General features: G+C 37.6%; 1 protein-coding gene across 3 annotated transcripts in view; it reads left to right on the forward strand.

Moving 5' to 3' along the window:
- Slc26a7 (solute carrier family 26 member 7) overlaps window positions 1–20,032 on the forward strand; it is a 124,715-nt gene that overhangs the window by 67,484 nt on the left and 37,199 nt on the right. For all 3 annotated transcript variants that reach the window (XM_045144569.1, XM_045144570.1, XM_045144572.1), the window contains 2 exons: window positions 13,895–14,047; window positions 17,812–17,894. In XM_045144569.1, coding sequence (XP_045000504.1) covers window positions 13,895–14,047; window positions 17,812–17,894 — 236 coding nt within the window. The remainder of the gene's footprint in view (window positions 1–13,894; window positions 14,048–17,811; window positions 17,895–20,032) is intronic.

The raw sequence follows: 20,032 nt of genomic DNA on the forward strand, positions 1-20,032 counted from the left end.
TGTCACCAGATCAAAAGGAAGTTGTGGCAGAAGAGGGAACATTCGGTTGATTATGTCTAACATGTAAAGGCACTAGTGTCCTGAATATTAGTCTAAGTAGCCCTCAAAACCATATGGAGAGATTTTAGGAACAACATACAAATAGGAAGAGATCACCATGTATCTTTGACTGGAGATACATAAGAACTTATTCAACAAGTATTTATTGACCAACTTATAAGCATTTAGAGTACAGTTGAAAATTATATCTGTATTCCTATGGAAATTTATTAAAATACTGTGAAGATAATTGGAGTAAGGTGGGAGGAGACCATCATAAAGTACTAGACAAAACACTCTCATGGAGTGTTAATGAAGCAGACAAGGTAATGAATGTGATGGGGCTGCTTATACAAGATGATCATAGTCATCTGACCTAGGGACAGGACTTTTGAGTGGCGATTAGAAGGGAAAAAAGACAGAGACATGAATATGAATTTGATGTGATGGATGACTAGATGGATTAATTTCAGTGTTAAAATCCTTTTGAGTGGAATTTCAGAAACTGTATGATTTGTTTCCTCAACTCTACACTGTGGTTATGAGAGCAGACCTACTTAAGTAAGTGGTAACATTCACATATGCTTACTACTACATGTTTGAACTTTGATCTGAAAATAAATTTGGCATGATTTGTGCACAGACCTATGTCTAACAAAATGGACCATTTCCCTATGTCTCAGAAAGAGTATCTTTTAACTCTTTTTTACTCATATAATTGCTATTGAATAACATTTATTACATAAAACATCTAGTTGAATATTGTGAAATTGAATATTGTAAAAGTTTGTTTCTTATAGGGCTTTCATCATAATTTCTTCTCTTTACTGTGAACAAAGAAGAATTTGCATATATGTAGCCAACAGAGCAAAATGCTGACAAGGAGGCAGACCAAGAACTAAATTCCAAGTCTACTGTTATAATCTTATAGTCTCCTGAAACAATTTAACTAGCCTCTCCAGATCTCATTTTTCTCATATATTAAGTAGACAGAGTAGTTCTCATCTTTTATAAAATGAGAACTTAAATGATTCAATGCATACAAAATCACGACCAGAGTCAATAAGTGTGTTAATTAATTACCCAACTCTTTTACAGACTGATGAAGTTTAAACAGTTCCTTCTTTCTTCCTGTATCTGTCTTTCCTCATCTGCCTGTGAAAGAATGAATATGAAATCCCACTCTGTCAGGGTTGAGAGAAAATGTTATGGTAGAATCCTATGGATAAAAGCAAACTTTTACCAAATATTGAAAGAATCAATTTGATATTTTACCAAGTTAGTTTTAGGCACTATAGGATTTTATCCTAGTGACTTGAGTAAAATGGGTTATTCATTATTGCTTATTTCAAGATATTGTTCCCAATACTTAGAGAAAAAGTACATGCATTTAAACATATAGTACACTGCTATGCCAAATGAATTTTCAGACCAAAGTTTGCAAATATGGTAGTGAAATATCATCTTATTGATGATAGGTTCTTAGTACAAATTATAGGAATGATTAACAATAACACTGAAGAGTTTGTATGGCTTTTTGGGATAGAAATCAATATCCAAATGTTCCTTGTGGTCCCTTTACAGGTATTCCATTATTCATATTGAAGAATTATTATCAATGATATCATCACACCTTCCAAATATTTAAGTAATGTTTTCATATACATTTTATTGCAGCAACCAAAATGCTAGAAAACAACATAGTTTTAATGATGGATTTTCTAGTGAATTCAGTATTGATGATTAAGATAGTAGCATGTTTTTTAATTTTAATTAATTTATTCTTTATTAATTAGTTTGGTACTCAGTGAATACAGTCAAGTTGGCACCATTGTTAGGCTCATCCATGTCCTACCCCCTCCCCACTGCCCCCTCCTTGTTGAGGTATATGGGTTATGCATTGTGGAGTTAGCCCAAAGTTATGGGTAGGAGTAATGTCTCTGTGTATCATGACCCAACATGTGGCTCTGACATTCTTTCCGCCCCCTCTTCCACAAAATTTCTCTGAGCCATGTTGGGTTCATTTTTGGTATGCATCAGTGATGAGGTGTTGGGGGCCTCTGGGGCTCTGGCTCTCTGATTTGGTAGGAGTTGATTGTTCTCTGTGTCAATCTCCTTCACCCTTGTGCTGGTACCTGGTTCACCAAAAGAAATCACTGTTGCTTATTTTGCCAATTATTCTTAGTTTCAGTTGGGGTCCTTTTGATGTATGATTGGGTGTTTTTCTCCTTAGGATCTATGTCTATCTGAAAAAGAGAAGCAGATTCTCCACCAGAGAGCAAAGTTAGCACCAGACAAATGGGATAATCCTTATTTTTTCATATAGAATTTAATAGGTGTAGACCCTTTTGTAGCCTACGATTGGTAGTAGCTTTTCCAAGCATGAGATCTTTCTCTTCACATGATGAAGCTTATTAGCAGGCATCTTATAGTTGTCTTCCTGTACACATGTGTTTATGTGTAAGTGTGGGTGCACATTGTGTACATGAAGGTCAGGGTACACTACTCAGGTATGCCCTCACCATCCCACCTCTGATGAGGCAGATTTCTTTAGATCTTGGATCTTTCTGATGTGTTCACTGAGAGCTTCCAGGGAATTCTCCTGTTTCTGCATTCATTTCACTGTTAGGGTGTTGGTATTACTGAAGCCTGCCACAGCTTTTGGTTTATTACGTGAGGTCTGGTGATTTAGGTTTGTGAGGCAAGTATTTTGTTCACTGAATCATCTCCCCAGCCCTGATTATTATTTTTTTTTAAATTTAATTTATTAGTTTTCATTTCAGTGAATACAGGCAGTTTGGTACCATTATTTAGGCTCATCTGTGATCTACCCCCTCCCATTAGACCCTCCTTGTTAATGAAAATGGGTCGTGCATTGTGGAGTTAGCCCCCAGTTATTAGTATGATAAATGTCTCTGCAAATCATGACCCAACATGTAACTCTGACATTCTTTCCGCCCCCTCTTCCGCAAGATTTCCCTGAGACATGTTGGGTTCATTTTTGGTCTGCTTCAGTGCTGAGGTGTTGGGGGCCTCTGAGGCTTTGGCTCTCTGATTTGGTAGGGGTTGATTTTTCTCTGTGTTGATCTCCTTCCCCTTTGTGCTGGTATCCGGTTCACAGGAAAATATCACCCTTGCTTATTTCGCCAGTTGTCCTTAGTTTCAGTTGGGCCCCTTTTGAGGTATGTTGGGGCAGCTCTCTTCTTAGGATCTGCATCTATCTGGAAAAGAGAAGCAGATTCTCCAACGGAGAGTAAGTTAGCACCCGGAAAATTGAGATAACACTTACTTTTTTGATAGACAGTTTGATAGGTGTAGGCCCTCTTGTACCCCATGATTGATGGTAGCTTGATATTGTAGAGTTGGCTTGTGTTTGGGGATGGTTCTGACTTGTTTCCCAGCTCCAGCTAAGGGTCTAGTACCACTGAGTGGATCAGTTAGCCAAATCAAGAGCAATTGATTCCTCACCATGGCTGTGTACCACTATTGCTTTTGTGTGGGCATCACATCCGGTTATTTGTTGCTAATTAGGTTAAACAAGGTGTTGCTTGGACAGATCTTGGTCATTTCCCCCAGTCACCTATGTAGCGCCTTCTGGCACTAGACATGCTGACTGTCTGGGGACTGACTCTCTCCTGGCTTCCAGCCATGTCATTCCATTTTACGCGTCAGCTGTGTATGGAGTCTTCAGCAATAGGGTCTTATCACTGGCCTTTGGTGGGTCATCAAGTACTCTGACAGAAGTCTGTCATTGTTTTGGGAAACCTTATAGTTTTCTCTGATCAAAAGCTCATTGTGGATGGTAGGCCCAAGCTGGAAGTGGGGGTTACAGGTCAGTGTCCACTGAGAAATTGAGGAAAAAGATAACTAATATACAAGAGTTAGAGAGGAGAGAGATAGAGGGGAGAGGGGGAGAGGGAGGGAGGGAAGATGTAGGAGATTTAGGTCAGTCTTGATCCTACCCTCTCCAGTGTCTTGTGGTTCAGGTGTTTCCTGTAAGGGTCTAGTGAAGGTTCAGCCATTTGGTCTGTCTTTTAGGAAGTAGAATTTTATGGTACCATTGCCGTTTGGGTCCGGATTACTGTTTTCCACCCTTTGATTCCCCCCCCTGCCCTCCCATCCACCTTATTGTCTAGTCCATGAGGTGCTTGGTGGGTATGTAAGGCATCTTGGGCAGATTCAGGTTAGGTGTTGCAGATGAGTGAGACTATGTGTCAATTTTTTTTCTGTGATTGGGTAAGTTCGCTGAGAATGATCTGTTCCAGGTTCAATAATTTTTCCTCAAATTTCTTAATGTCATTTTTTCTTACTGCTGTATAGAATTCCATTGTGTAGATATACCACATCTTTGTTATCCATTCTTCTAATGATGGACATCTGGGTTGATTCCAGCTTTTAGCTATTATGAATTGAGCTGCTACAAACATGGTTGAGCAAATCTCTCTGGCTTTTGGTTTGAAGGTTTTAGGGTACATGCCCAGCAATGGGATAACTGGGTCTGTTGGTATTTCTATAGTCAGCTTTTTCAGGAGTCTCCATATTGCTTTCCAAAGTGGTTGTACCATCCTGCATTCCCACCAACAGTGAATGAGTGTCCCTGCTTCTCCACATCCTTGCCAGCATTTATTTTCATTTGACCTTTTGATGTTGGCCATCCTTATTGGGGTAAGGTGGAATCTCATAGTTGTTTTAATTTGCATTTCTCTGATGATTAGGGATGATGAACATTTTCTTAGGTATGTGTTTGCCATTTGTATCTCTTCCTCTGTGAGTTGCCTGTTTAACTCTGTGCCTCATTTTGTGAGTAGGGTATTTGTCTTCTTATTGTTTAGACTTTTGAGTTCTTTGTAAATTCTAGAGATAAGGCCTCTATCAGTTGGATAACCTGCAAATATTTTCTCCCATTCTGTGGGTATTCTATTGGCTTTGCTTATTATATGCTTGTCTGTAAAGAAACTCTTCAGCTTCATATGATCCCAATGGTTGAGTGACTGTTTAAGAACTTGAGCCACTGGGATTTTATTCAGGAAGTCTTTTTCCATTCCTATACAATGGAAGGTACTTCCTAAATTTTCTTCCAGTAGTTTTCGAGTTTCTGGTCTTATGTTGAGGTCTTTGATCCATTTGGATTTGAGTGTTGTGCATGGTGAAATGTGTGGATCAAGTTTTAGTTTCCTGCATGTGGTTATCCAGTTTGTCCAGCACCATTTGTTGAAGATGCTATCTTTTTTCCAGTCTATATTGTTTGGGCCTTTGTCGAATATCAAGTAGCTATAGTTGCTTGGCCCAAAATCCGGGTCCTCAAGTCTATTCCATTGGTCTATACTCCTGTTTTTTTTTTTTTAATTAATTAATTTATTTATTTGAGAGTGACAGACACAGAGAGAAAGACAAATAGAGGGAGAGAGAGAATGGGCGCACCAGGGCCTCCAGCCTCTGCAAACGAACTCCAGATGTGTGCGCCCCCTTGTGCATCTGGCTAACGTGGGACCTGGGGAACCGAGCCTCGAACCGGGGTCCATAGGCTTCATAGGCGAGCGCTTAACCGCTAAGCCATCTCTCCAGCCCTATACTCCTGTTTTTATGCCAGTACCATGCTGTTTTCATTACTATGGCTTTGTAGTATAACTTTATATCGGGTATGGTGATGCCACCAGAGGTATTTCTTTTGCTGAGGATATATTTGGATATGTGAGGCCTTCTGCCTTTCCATATGAAATTTGAGATCATTTTTTCTATGTCTGTGAAGAACACTGTAGGGATTTTAATTGGAATTGCGTTAAATCTATATATTGCCTTTGGTAGGATTGTCATCTTCACAATGTTAATTCTGCCTATCCAGGAGCATGGGAGGTCTTTCCATCGTTTCAAATCCTCCTCAATTTCTTTTTTGAGAGTTTTTATATTTTCATTGTATAGATCTTTTACTTCCTTGGTTAACGTTATTCCAAGGTATTTTATTTTTTTGTTGCTATTGAAAATGGGACTATGTCCTTTATTTCTTTTTCTGTGTCTTTGTCATTTGCATACAGAAATGCTTCCGATTTTTGTGCATTGATTTTGTATCCTGCTACTTTGCTATAGGAGTTAATCACCTTCAGGAATTTTGGGATGGAGTCTCTCGGGTCTCTTACATATACAATCATGTCATCAGCGAATAGCGCTAACTTAACTTCTTCCTTTCCAAATTGTATCCCTTTTATTTCCTTCTCCTGCCTTATTGCTTGGGCTAGGACTTCCAGAACTATATTGAAAAGCAGAGGTGAGAGAGGACATCCCTGTCTTGTTCCTGATCTCAATGGGAATTCCTCCAGTCTCTCTCCATTAAGTATTATTTGGGCCTTTGGAGCTTTGTATATTGCCTTTATTATATTAAGATGTGGACCGGCTATGCCGATTCTCTCCAATGTTTGGATCATGAAGTGATGTTGTATCTTGTCAAAGGCCTTTTCTGCATCTATCGAAATGATCATGTGATTTTTATGTTTAAGCTTGTTTATGTGGTGTATTACATTGGCAGATTTTCGTATGTTGAACCACCCGTGTGTTCCTGGGATAAATCACACTTGGTCAAGGTGGATAATGCTTTTGATGTGTTGTTGGATTCGGTTTGTGAGAATTTTGTTGAGGATCTTTGCGTCTATGTTCATTAGGGAAATAGGCCGATAGTTTTCTTTTCTTGTGGCATCTCTGCCTGGTTTTGGGATTAGGGTGATACTAGCTTCATAGAAGGAGTTGGGTAGTTTTCCCTGTTCTTCAATTGTGTGGCACAGTTTTAGGAAGATTGGTTTGAGTTCTTCCATGAAGGTTTGATAAAATTCGGCTGGGAATCCATCTGGTCCTGGACTCTTCTTTTTTGGGAGGTTTTTTATTACTTTTTCAATCTCCATGAGCGTGATGGGTTCATTGAGGTGGTTGATCTGCTCTGAGTTTAGCTTTGGTAGATGATATGCATCCAGGAATTTATCCATCTCCTCCACATTTTCCAGTTTTGTGGAGTAGAGGTTTTTGAAATAAGTCCTGATGATTCTGCCGATTTCACTGATGTCTGTTGTGATCACTCCTTTTTCATTTTGAATTTTGTTAATTTGGAGTCTCTCTTTTTTTTGCTTGATCAAATTGGCCAGAGGTTTGTCAATCTTGTTTATTTTTTCAAAGAACCAGCTCTTTGTTTTGTCAATTGCCTTAATTGTTTCCTTGGTTTCCAATTCATTAATTTCTGCTCTGATTTTAATTATTTCTTTCCTTCTGGAGCTCTTTGGGTTGGATTTTTCTTGTTTTTCCAATGCCTTTAGGTGGATGGTTAGGCTATTGATTTGGGATCTTTCTGTCTTTTTTATGAAGGCATTGAGTGCTATGAATTTTCCCCTGAGGACTGCCTTCATTGTGTCCCACAAATTTTGGTAAAAACTATAAGGTTTTTCTGCTTTCAATTTTGCTGCATCCTTAAAAAATGTTATAAACAACTAAACATCTAATTATTTGAATCAGATTGACTATATTAAAGAAGGATTACTTGAAAATTATTGCAATTTTTTTGTTTGATTTAAATTTTTTATTAATTTTTACTTTATTTTATTTTATTTGTTTATATTTATTGTAATTTTAAAACTTAGCCCATTGCTTTACACAAAATAGAACCTCAATCAAGTACCTAATGAATACATACCTAACTACAAATTTCCCTAATATGTTGTAGCCTGATTTTTGATAGTGAGAAAACAAATCTTAAGCTTTCACCTACTGATCATTCTTATCCAAGTAGTGCATGAGAAAACCACTTAACAATATGTGTTGACTATCTCTTCTAGAAACTATTCTAGGTTTTGGGCTTCCATCATTATAAATAATTGACAAGCTTTAAGGAGTGGTTAGGACAAATAAAAATTATAAATATGCACATGTTTAAGTGTTCATTAAGTGCTTCAGAAAAGCCTTTTGACTATTAAAATTGTATTATGTATGCAATGCATGTGCTATGAAGAAGAGATTTTCATTCCTTGAAATATCTCAAAATTGATTTGTTTTTGCATATCAATAATTTCTACTTTGTGTCTCCTATAGAATTAGTATTATAGCATCGGAAGTCACTGAACTCCTAATTTACTTAACAGATTTATCAGTTCTGACTAAATTGCTCAGTTATCTGTACAGACAGAAATATCTCCTTTTTTCTTCTGAGATTGGGGAAGCAAATTATCCTCAGTAGGGATTTTTTTTTTTTTTTTTTTTTTTTTTGGTTTTTCGAGGTAGGGTCTCACTCTAGCCCAGGCTGACCTGGAATTCACTATGGAGTCTCAGGGTGGCCTTGAACTCACAGCGATCCTCCTACCTCTGCCTCCCAAGTGCTGGGATTAAAGGTGTGCGCCACCACGCCCGGCTTTACAGTAGGGATTTTTATGAAGTAAAGAGTGCATGGGAACATATTCAGACAACTGCATTTATACTACAACTGGGAAGTTGAATATGTGTTCAGAATGCCTAGAACTCTATTAAGTGAACCTATATAAATTGTGTGTGTGCATGTGTGTGTGTGTGTGTGTGTGTGTGTGTGTGTGTGTGTGTGTGTCCTTAACTCTGTCCCTGTCACTATCTTCCTTGTCACCCATGCCCTGAAAGCCTGTTTAGCTTATGACTTCTCTGGGTGGGTCCACATGACAGTCATTAGGATGAGCCCTCACCAGCCAGCTTTCTATTGTGTTCTTCATGCTTATTTTAATGAGCCTTGACCCCCCCTCCCCCGTGCTCTTCTGGAGCTTCTTGTGAGACGTGCTTTGCTTGATGAGCTAGAGTTTAACCCAGACAGAAAATAAAAACCCTAGAGGGATTTCTCATTCCTTCATTCTGGGGTGGCCATTTTCATTACTGCAAACACATGTTCTCAAAATGCACATTACAGAGAATCTGGTATGGATTGCAAGTTTTCCATATTTTCCCTCTTATGTAGTCACTGTTATAGCATACTTTTAATCCAATAGAAATAGGAATACAGAACAATCTCAGTGCTTTAAAACATGTGGATAATTGGCCTTTTCTTGAAAACTCATCTTGATAATATTCTCGCTTACTCTCAAACCACCAAAAAAAAAGTTGCATTACTTGACATCCTCCTTGTGTTCATCCTTTGAGGAACATGTCCCACTAATAAGCATTTTATATTTTTATCTTGTTCTTTAAGTCATGGGTCAATATGAGAATGGGATCCCATCCGTTCACTTGTAGGAATGCTGTGAGCAACTATCGTTGACAGTGTAGCGTGGCAGAAAGAAAGGCTTGAGAAATGGGTTAATGGTTAGGCGCTTGCCTATAAAGCCTAAGGATCCTGGTTCAAGGTTGATTTCCCAGATCCCATGTTAGCCAGATGCACAAGGGGGCACAGGTGTCTGGAGTTCCTTTGCAGTGGCTGGAGGTCCTGGCACACCCATTCTCTCTCTCTTTCTATCTGCCTCTTTCTCTCTCTGTCTATTGCTCTCAAATAAATAAATAAAAATAAATGAAACAAAAATTAAAAAAAGAAAAAAAGAATAGTATCTGCATCTCAGGTCACTATGATGTCATCATACCTAATTTTCTTTATATTTCTCTGTAGTGTGTAATGAAATATAATATTAGGAATAAATAACAAGTAAAACTACACGTTTCCTAAGTTACTTATAAATGTAATTGATTGTACAATTAGTGATTATTTGTATTTGCTTGTCTGTAAGAACAAGCACACTTTGTGCAATGTGCCATTACTTAGCACTTTATTTTCTTTTGGTGTGTGCATGTGTGTGTGTGTGATGTGTGTATTTCATGTAGTGTGTGGTATGTGTGGTGTATGCATGTGTGTACAGATGCATGAACTCTGTGCACATGTGTGAAGGCCTGAGGAGAACATCAGATAGATTCAGATGTCCTCTATCACTCTTCTACATCATTTCCCTGAGGAAGAGTCTTTCACTGAACCTGGAACTGTCATTTTCCAATGTGGCTGGCTGGCCAGTGAGCTCCAGTGTTCTCCTATCTTTGCCCTACCTCCCAGGACTGGAGTAACAAGCATGTTTGGGCTCTCCCAGGTTATTATAATCATTATTATTTTGGTTTTATGATGTAGCGCAGGCTGACTTTGAATTCACTATGTAATCTCAGGGTGTCCTCAAACTCATGGCTATCCTCCCAACTCTACCTCCCCAAGTGGTAGGATCGAATACCTGGTTAGGGCTGGAGTTTTTTTTTTTTCTTTATTTTTTTCAAGGTAGGGTCTCACTCCAGCCCAGGCTGACCTGGAATTCACTGCACTTTTTTATTCAGTAAAATCTTTGTATGGATACATCATGTGTTGGTACCATCATTTCCTTCCTCTCTCCCCCCACTGCTCTGAGGCCCTTACTTAATGGGATTGCTGGGATTCGTCATGAAGTTGTGAGTTTGAGTTGTGAAAGCAGTGGTCTGTCATAGTAGGGGGTTGGCAATATCTCTGAATATTTCCCTCCCCTTATCTTGTGACTGTTATACTCTTTTCATCCCCTTTTCTGCAAAACTTCCTGAGCCTCGGTGTGTGTGCTTTAGGTCTACTTTAGTGTTGAGCTCTCAGCAGTTTTGGTATTTTTTTTTTTTTTTTTTGAGGTAGGGTCTCACACTAGCCAAGGCTGACCTAGATTTCACTATTTAATCTCAGGGTGGCCTCAAACTCATGGCGATCCTCCTGCCTCTGCCTCCTGAGTACTGGAATTAAAGGCATGCACCACCACGCCCGGATAGTTTCGGTATTTTTAACATGTATACTGGAATTTTTAACCCCAGCACCAAGACTCTTCTCTTTTTTTTTTAAATTTTTTTTTTGTTTATTTTATTTATTTGAGTGTGGCAGACAGAGAGAGAGAGGCAGATACAGAGAGAGAGAGGGAGAATGGGCACGCTAGGGCATCCAGCCACTGCAAACGAACTCCAGTCATGTGCGCCTCCTTGTGCATCTGGCTAACATGGATCCTGGGGAATCCAGCCTCGAACCAGGGTCCTTAGGCTTCACGGGCAAGCACTTAACCTCTAAGCCATCTCTCCAGCCCCCAAGGCTCTACTTTTAAGAGTTCATTTTGTTCAGCTGAAATTGCTGGAAACTTAATAATTATGTTCAATGTGTAAAAATAGATGCGATTCCTCTTTTCTCTATATGTATTTCTGCTACCTAGACAAGACAGGCAAAGACTTCTGGTTAGGAAACCTAAGTAGAAATTTTAGGAGATGTCAAATAACATAACTGGTGGTTTGAATTAGGTGTTCCAGAAACTCATGTATTCTGAATATTCTGCTCCCATCTGGTGACAACTTGGTAAATGGAGCCTTGCTAGAGTCTTGTTCTTGGGTGCAAGCTTATGGCTATTGGAACCAGCTTCCCCTTGCCAGTGTTTGGCAAACTCTTCTGCTGCTGTTGTCCACCTATGCTGGACAGGAGGTGATGTCCAGCATGTGCTCATGCCATGTTTCCCCCTGCCATCATGGAGAGTCCCTTCAAGTCTATAAGCCCCCAAAATTCTTTCCTTCCTCTCACAAGAAGCTTTAGGTTAGATGCTTTGTACCAATAACAAGAACATAACTGTGGCAACAATAAATTTTACAATTTCTTTTGACATATAGTCTATACTGATCCATTATTTTGTGCTGTGGTCAAATTATATTTAAGATACTAAATAGGGAGGACAAAGAACATTAACAAGTTGGGCTACAGGGTATGAGGATGATCTCTGAGTTACAGAAAAATCCTAGTTTTGTCACCTAAAATAAGTATTGAGAAACCTGTAAACAAATAAAAATGAAATTACAAAGTCCACATTCAGTGTAAACAAGAAGGGGAGGAGGTAGGATGTTTATATTGAAGATAACCATTCAGGAATTATTTAGCGATATTTAAATTAAATTTTAAATGCAGATATAGAAGATACAGATAAGCACAAATCTCTACAAGGCTGTCAGATTTACCTTATTGTTCTCATTAACACTCAATGTAGGATTCGGTAAAATTTGTCCTTTCTTTTTTTTCACTTTGAGATTCAAGGCTTCTGTAAGTACCTATAAGACCCTAGTTTGTGCATCAACATGCTACTGGTAATTGTTGAATATACATTGTCAGTTTTAGAAAAGTCTTTGGCTTAGCTCTTTTCCTTGACCTTACTGTGAAAAATCATTTCATTTTTCTTCCAAATGAGATTATTCCAGGTTACCATGTGTCAGTATCTAACATTAATGTACTATTGTACCTTATTGCTTGATTCAAACAAATTATGTTAGCATAATTTCCAATAAGGTTGCTTTTATTATATTACCTTAAAATATTTATTTATTTGATAGAGAGAGAGAAAGAAAGAGAAGGTATGCAATCCTTCTGACACTACATATGAACTCTAGATGCTTATGACATTGTGCATTTGGACTTACATGGGTACTGGGGAATTGAACCTGATCCACCAGGCTTTGCAAGAAAGTGCTCTTAACCTCTGAGCCACCCCTCCAGCCTAAGGCTTGCTTTTGAAAACACATCAGGGGTTGGAGAATTGGCTTAGTGGTAAGGCATTTGCCTGCAAAGCCAAACGACCCAGGTTAGATCTCCCAGGATCCATGTATGCCAGATGTATAAGGTAACTCATGAGTCTGGAGTTCATTTGCAGTGGCTGGAGGCCCTGACCTGCCTTTTCTCTTTTCTCTCTCTCTCTCAAATAAATAAATAAAAAGTTTTAAATTTTATTAAAATGCCTACATCATTATATTGATTTTTTGACCCTACTCTTTCTCGAATAATGTATTTCTTTCCTCATAGTCTATGCTGTAAATTTTATAAATGTAACCTTAAAGCCAAACACTTAGTACAGACTCATTCCTCTATTCCCTTCCTGTCTGTGGTCTGCCCAGTCTGTTTATCTGGTTTGTGAAGATCCCCCCTCCCACCACCATTCCTCAACTACTCATGACTTCAAGTCATATTCTTCACATGCTGCTCTCATGCCCATAGCATCATACTGCACTCATTTATTACCCCACTAGTGATACATGTCCTACATTGTAACATCTGTGAATACTAGAGATGTTTGTAAATTGTCTACTATTGTCAATCTAGTACTGCTATATCTATGTTGTGGTAAATTAATAAATACTGAATAGCTGATAGCATGGTAACATTTTACAGCATGCCAAATGTGTGATGTCAATGAAATATCTGGACTTTTTTTGTGTGTGATTACATTTATATATGTTTGGTGCTGAAAAGTCATGAACCATGGTGGGACTCACAGGTAGGGGCATCTCTGCCCATTCAAGTGACAGGGGTGGAGCCAGGAAAGTCATTCTCTCTCTCTCTCTTTTTATTAATTATGTACACAGTGTATATACAGCCATGTTGGTACCAACATTAGCCTCTTCCCTGTCATCCCCCCTCCTCAGGTACTTTCCACTTTGGGGAATGTGGGTGGTACATTTTGGGGTAGCCATCAGTTATAGGTAAGAGGCAATGTCTTTGTGCATAATGTCCCAACATGTGGATCTAACAATTTTTCTGCCCCCTCTTCCACAAATTTCCCTGAGCCATCCAGAGACACAGAGGCTCACAAGACCTCATCATTGAAGTAGATTTAAAATGAAAGTCACTCTCTTTAGTAGTGTCTCTGTGTAGGAAGATGGAAACCCTGAGATTGATAGAAGTATCAAGGGTACAGCAGTTTTGCTTGCAAATGAACATGTAGCCATGCTTTCTCAAACACTGTCATCTACCCTATCTTTTTACCTCCCAGCCATTAGGACACTTTTATAAACCATTTCTGAGTTTTCATAGGACTAGGTTTCCATGCTGGCATTTAGTGCATAACCCTGTTTCTTATTGTTGTAGATTTATGCTTATGTCTTTGAGAACATAAAGTCTGTCCAACTGGAAGCCCTGCTCTTATCTTTACTGAGCATTGCTGTCCTTGTCCTTGTTAAAGAGCTGAATGAACAATTTAAAAGGAAAATTAAAGTTGTTCTTCCTATTGATTTAGTTTTGGTAAGTACGAAATCAGTATTTAGCTTTTTTTTTCTATACAGAGTTTGCCAATTTGGAGGAAGGGGAATAATATGTAGATACTCATATATGATGCACAAGTTACCCACAACTACTCCTGTGTCTCATTAATAAGGGACTAATTTGCATCAATATCTATATTAATGTAAGAACAGGCAACATTTTGAGTCAATAATTTAAAAAGGGAAGCACACATGTGTTCAATTTATAAAGTATTTCTCATATGCTTATAATTTTTTATATAAATAAGAGAATGTATTGCCTGAGATCTTGTAAGGAGATATTTGCAGGGGTGAGTTTCAGTATATCTTGGGTATGAGCCTATGTAAAGCCTAAAATATGATGCTATGTCTATTGATATGACACCACCATATTATGCATAGAGTGATTGGCAACTGGGCTAAAGAGATGGCTTTGTGGTTAAGCTGCTTGCCTGCAAAGCCTAAGGACCCAGGTTTGAATTCCCAGTACCCCCATAAGGCAGATGTACAAGGTGGCTCATGCATCTGGAATTGGTTTTCAGCAGCTAGAGGCCCTGGACTACACATTCTCTCTCTGTCTGCTTCTTTCTCTCAAATAAATAAAGTTAAGAATTATTGGCACCTAACAAATATTTGTTAATGACTGTTGCGTTTCTTGATACTTTTGTTGCTGACCTAATTTAAACTTACTGAGAGGGTGCTCATGATTTTCATTGGCCCAGGCTTATTCTTTAAAATATTTCTTTCTGTTTTGCCTGGAAAAGTAATACATCATATCTGCTCCTAAGGCTTGTGTCATTAAAAAGTACATATTTCAATTTTGAGAGCTTTTATTGTGAATTCAACATATTATTGGTAATGAAATGTTAACACTGTCACCATCTATTAACATCATTAACTGGATTTAGTTTTTTGATGGTCTTTGTCTTACATATGCAAATGGTCTTTAAATAATTTTATTGATGGAAACAGCTCCTTGTAGTATTGAATATAGGAATACAGTCAATTTAAGGCTACCACATTGGGAATTGTCTGTAAAGAATATGAACTACTTCTGTAGAACTAAAGGGAGTCTTCCCCATAGCTATACCACATATGATGCTATCTTGACAGTCTATTAAGATACGTGTACCATATGTGTTAAATGTATACATGCACACACTTTGGATGAGCCATAGAATTACAGAGTACTACAATAATCACAGCAGCCGTGAAATGTAGCACCTTATCTCAAAAGCCTGCCAATATTAAGGAAGACCTATTGCATTTTGGGAAGCTATATTATATGTCTCATGAAACCAAAATTTGAAAATAATAATAGGAATGAAATCCACTAAGCTAGCAATAAAGCAGTTGGCATTCTCTGCAGAACTGTGAGAATTTTTATTTATTTATTTATTTATTTATTTGTGTGTGTGTGTGTGTGTGTGTGTGTGTGTGTGTATTATAAGGTAGGCTCTTGCTTTAGACCAGGCTAACCTGGAATTCATGAGTTAGTCTCAGGCTGGCCTCAAACTCAACCTCTGCCTCCAGAGTGCTGGCATTAAATGCATATGCCACCATGCCTGGCTCATTTTTAAAACAAAATGAAAGATATCCTTTGTACAGTGTGAAATTTGAAAGATGGCATGAAAGAGTACCAGTGCAAGCCCAAATACATAAAAGTTATGGATCAAAATGTTAAATAGCTTTGATTTTATTGTTTTTCCCTCATTAATGTACCTAACTTTAAGAGCTGTGTTAGAAGTCTCTGAGCTCTGCCTGAATGTGGCACCATGAGATGATCCAGTTTAGGCTTGCTCTGGAATTTCTGTGTGCAGTATTGAAAATTCAGATATTTCCACTGCACCCTTATAGTCCTTCCTTTGGCCTTCCTTGTGCTTCTCTGGAAGAATAAACCCTGGGAATATGCCCTAAAATCGGGATAGGTGCCATTTAGGCAGGAAGTGTTATATTGCTGAGTATCTGGAGTATGAAGAAAGAGGGATACAAATTTGAGCTGTGCATCTCCTTTCAGTTCTACAAAGCTTCTGTCTTATGAGGAAATGGATAGCTAGACAAGGGCCAGAAATAAACCCTCTGTAGCATTGGACCTGTCTGGGACAGAATTTGATCCTGCACAGGTCTATGGGAAGTGCTGGCTTTATATGTACATATTGTGCTGACAAAATATGAAAGATAAACCAATGACACAGCTGATGAAAGAAATTTAATTATATTAAGGAAATACAGAAGGAAGTAAAATATTGCCAGAATGACTAATTCAGTGACAAAGAAAATAGTATTATACTACAATATTTATATAGCGTAACAATATAACCTGGGCAGTTTTGCTACTTATTTTTATTTAATCCTCAAGGATGTTTGGCTTTGCAGAATTCTTTTGATAGTTTAGACAGTTCTGCAAGTTTTTATGCACAGACAGAAAAAAGAACCCTATAAAATAATATTTATTATTGAGCATTAATTTTCAGTATTTATTTATGTGATTTTGTTATGCGTAATCTCTGCCATATATATGATGAATTTATAAGTAGATACTTAGTTTATCTTTCTAAACAAAACAAACCATTTCAAATTAATACAATAATTACGTGAAAATCTAAGATCTGTTAAAATTATTAAGAACAATGAGAATGTAGAAATGAATGGCAAGTATTTGGACAGCATGGGTCATAAATCAAAGGTGGAATTAGCTCTGTAGGTGTATGTAGAGAAGCAGCAACCTTGCTTAATTGTCTCAGCAATGGCATATGCACCTCCTGTGAGTCATTTACAAAGCATTGGGCCTAACAGGCTATGAACTGGCATATTTTACTTCAAGAAATAGCTAAGCCCCCAAATTGAAAATATTCAAGGACATAACTCTAATTTAGCATTGCTTATGACCTGAGTAGAAATATTGACATAATACATTCCTGGGAGATTGTCCTCATGGAACGAAGATGTGTTGTCTCACCAAGCATCCTTTCATACCGCAAGAGACAAGTATTTAGGTTGGATTGCAATGTCTAGACATATGCACACGCACACACACATTCATCCTTATGTCTTATATTTTACTTGCCTTCAAAAATAAACATAACTGGATTAATATAAATCAGAGCATTGGAAAAGCCAAATTACTGGGGTGTCATCTAATTTTGAAACTGTAAATAATATGTTTTCAAAACTCAGAGGGACTTTTTGATTTTAAAAATTATATTTTAAAATTTTTAATTAACACGTAGTTATTATCTGTATTTATAGAGTCGAGATTGATACTGTAACTGTGTGCAATGTTTAATTACCAGGCCAAAGTAATTGGCATATCCATTTCTTAGCCATTGTTCATTCCTTTTTATAGGGTATATTCCAAATCCTTTCTACTAGCTATTTTGAAATACATGATATCTCATTGTCAATGTTAGTTACTTTTCTTGGTTAGGGTACTTACTATCAAACTGCACTCTGTACCTATTAACCTTCCTCTCTCCATCCCCTTCTCCTGCTTTTAAGTTTTTTTCCATACAGGATCTTGCTGTGTAGCCCAGACTAGTCTCAAATTCATGATCCTTCTGTCTCAGCTTCCCAAATGCTAGGACTAAAGGCATATAGCAGCTCTTGGCTGAGTTCATAGTATTTCACTATTTAAAAAATATATGCCCCTAGAATGTTACTCTTTGTAATTATAGAACACATAATGCTTACTTTTAAAATGGTTTTAAAGTGTGTGAAGCACTAGTAACATTCATATTTATTTCTTTTTCGAACGGAACCACACAGATTATTGCGGCATCATTTGCTTGCTATTGTACCAACATGGAAAACACGTACGGATTAGAAGTAGTTGGTCATATTCCAAAAGGGTAATGTAGTCTTTTCTTTTAACATGTTTATTTGAACATTTGTTTTTGATGCTGGAATGGACTGGGCTTGCCAGATGTGGATTTCATTTCTTCTTGTGCTAATATGAGACAAAATTCTATTACAAATAAAAGACCCTAATTTATAAAGAGGAATGACAACTTCTAGAATACAATATCATTTATTACTAAATAAGTGGATATTTTATACAGCACTCTTTTGAGCAAAATATCCAGGAGTATTTAGAATTTTTTTTTTAAATTGGCACACACATATCTCTCTATCTAAATACCTATCTATCTATCCATCTATCTATGTTGCATTCTGATCCCGCTCCCCAAATTAACCCATTATTCTTCCTACTCCTTTCACTAAACCCCTTCTTCACATTAGATATAAATCCCACTTTTATTTGATGTTTTTTATTTGTTGCTTTTTTTTTTTCCCCTCTGGTTTTTCAAGTTAGGGTTTCACTGTACCCCAGGCTGACCTGGAATTTAATATGTAGTCTGAGGGTGGCCTCAAAGTCATGGTGATCCTCCTACCTCTTGTTTGATTTTTGTTGACACATGAAATTAAATTAGGGTTGCTTGCATGATCATGGGTGGGAGGTAGTTCACTGAAGAATGTGCAACACACCTGTGGCTACAGCACTAAAGGACATGATTCCCTCTCATCTAGATGTCATCCACTGCCACGATTCATTCTGGAAGGCTTGGGGTCTCATGGACCCTTCCGTCATCCATGATGAAGTATCAGCAGACTTAATCTTGTTCAGGTAGCTACATCTGCTGTGAGGTCATGAGTGCAATCGCCATGTTATATCCTGAACAAAGATACTTATTTGAAAAAGTGAAAGTTGCTAAGTGTATAAATTAGAGCCACACTTGGGAATTCAGTCTATCCTACACCCATACAGATTCTTCACAGCTATTTTATTTCACTTAAATTATGAGACAGATAGATGCAGCATATGACATAGGAAGCCTGGGGTCCTTGGTGGAGACTCACCAAGAGGGGTAGAAGTGAGAAAGCCTAGTTCCTCACCTCCCTGTATTCTTCCTAAGGGGCCCTAAGAGAATATGTAACCCTAAAACAACAACCACTACAAAATCCCCAAAAGTTTCTTTCCCAAAATAGGCTGAACAAAACCAAAGCCATATTAGGGAGGAAGGAGTATATTGTGGGTCATTCCCCCTTTAAGGGCAGCATATATTATAAAAAGCACATGGCAATTTGAGATGAAGTTGTAGTTATTGGATACTGAGCGAGCCTCTTTGTCTTTCAGACCTCAATTTTAGTTTTTAACTACACTGAGACAAAGGAATAGCTGAAAGCTTCTCAGAAATTAAATGGATAATTTTGAAAAGACTGTTTTTGCTGGCCTATAGACTTGGTCCAGTCACGGTTTTCTGAATCAGCTTGAATTTTCTAAGCTTCCTCTGCTTTTCCACTTTTGAAAGACAGCATATTTTTCTTTTAAGTCAGATCATTTATTAATTAGTTATACTCAGTTTTCATGAAGCAGGAGTTTTTACACTTTAGTTAAGTTCTGTATACTATTATCTTAGAACCCATAATCATAAAAGGCAATTTTTCTTGGAAGTCAACTTTAATAAGTGGGTAACAAAGAGTCATGCCTCTCCTCTACTCTACTCCACCCCTATTTGAGTTTTCTTTCCAGAACTATCCTGTTAAGGAATTAGAAGGTGGGTATGCCTTTGAAAAGGAATGGATCTGACGTTGAATCCCACCTCAGACGTTCTCTTAGTAATTTTTCTCAAAATAGTTTCTCCTTCTAATATATAATATGTAATGTTATGATATAAAGCTTATCATTAGAGTAGTTACAATATGCTTGCTTCAGGGGTTGTTGGGAGAATTAAATGAAATAGTAAGAAAGGGACAAAATTCTATTTACATGCAGAATAGTGAGTCAATATGAAGTCGCTTCTCTCCTAGTCTAATTTTTCCCACAAAGAATATTTTTATTTATTTTTGGTAAGTCTCCCAAAGAATTATCAGGGACACATAAGTGGTCATTTGGCTTAAGTGGTTTTCAAGGGACAATATGACAACAGTTGGGTATTATTTGAGAAATATTTAAAATACTTCTTTTAAATAGAGCTAAATGTGGTCA

The sequence above is a fragment of the Jaculus jaculus genome, chromosome 2 (assembly GCF_020740685.1).
Source record: "Jaculus jaculus isolate mJacJac1 chromosome 2, mJacJac1.mat.Y.cur, whole genome shotgun sequence".
NCBI classification, from domain to species: Eukaryota; Metazoa; Chordata; class Mammalia; order Rodentia; family Dipodidae; genus Jaculus; species Jaculus jaculus.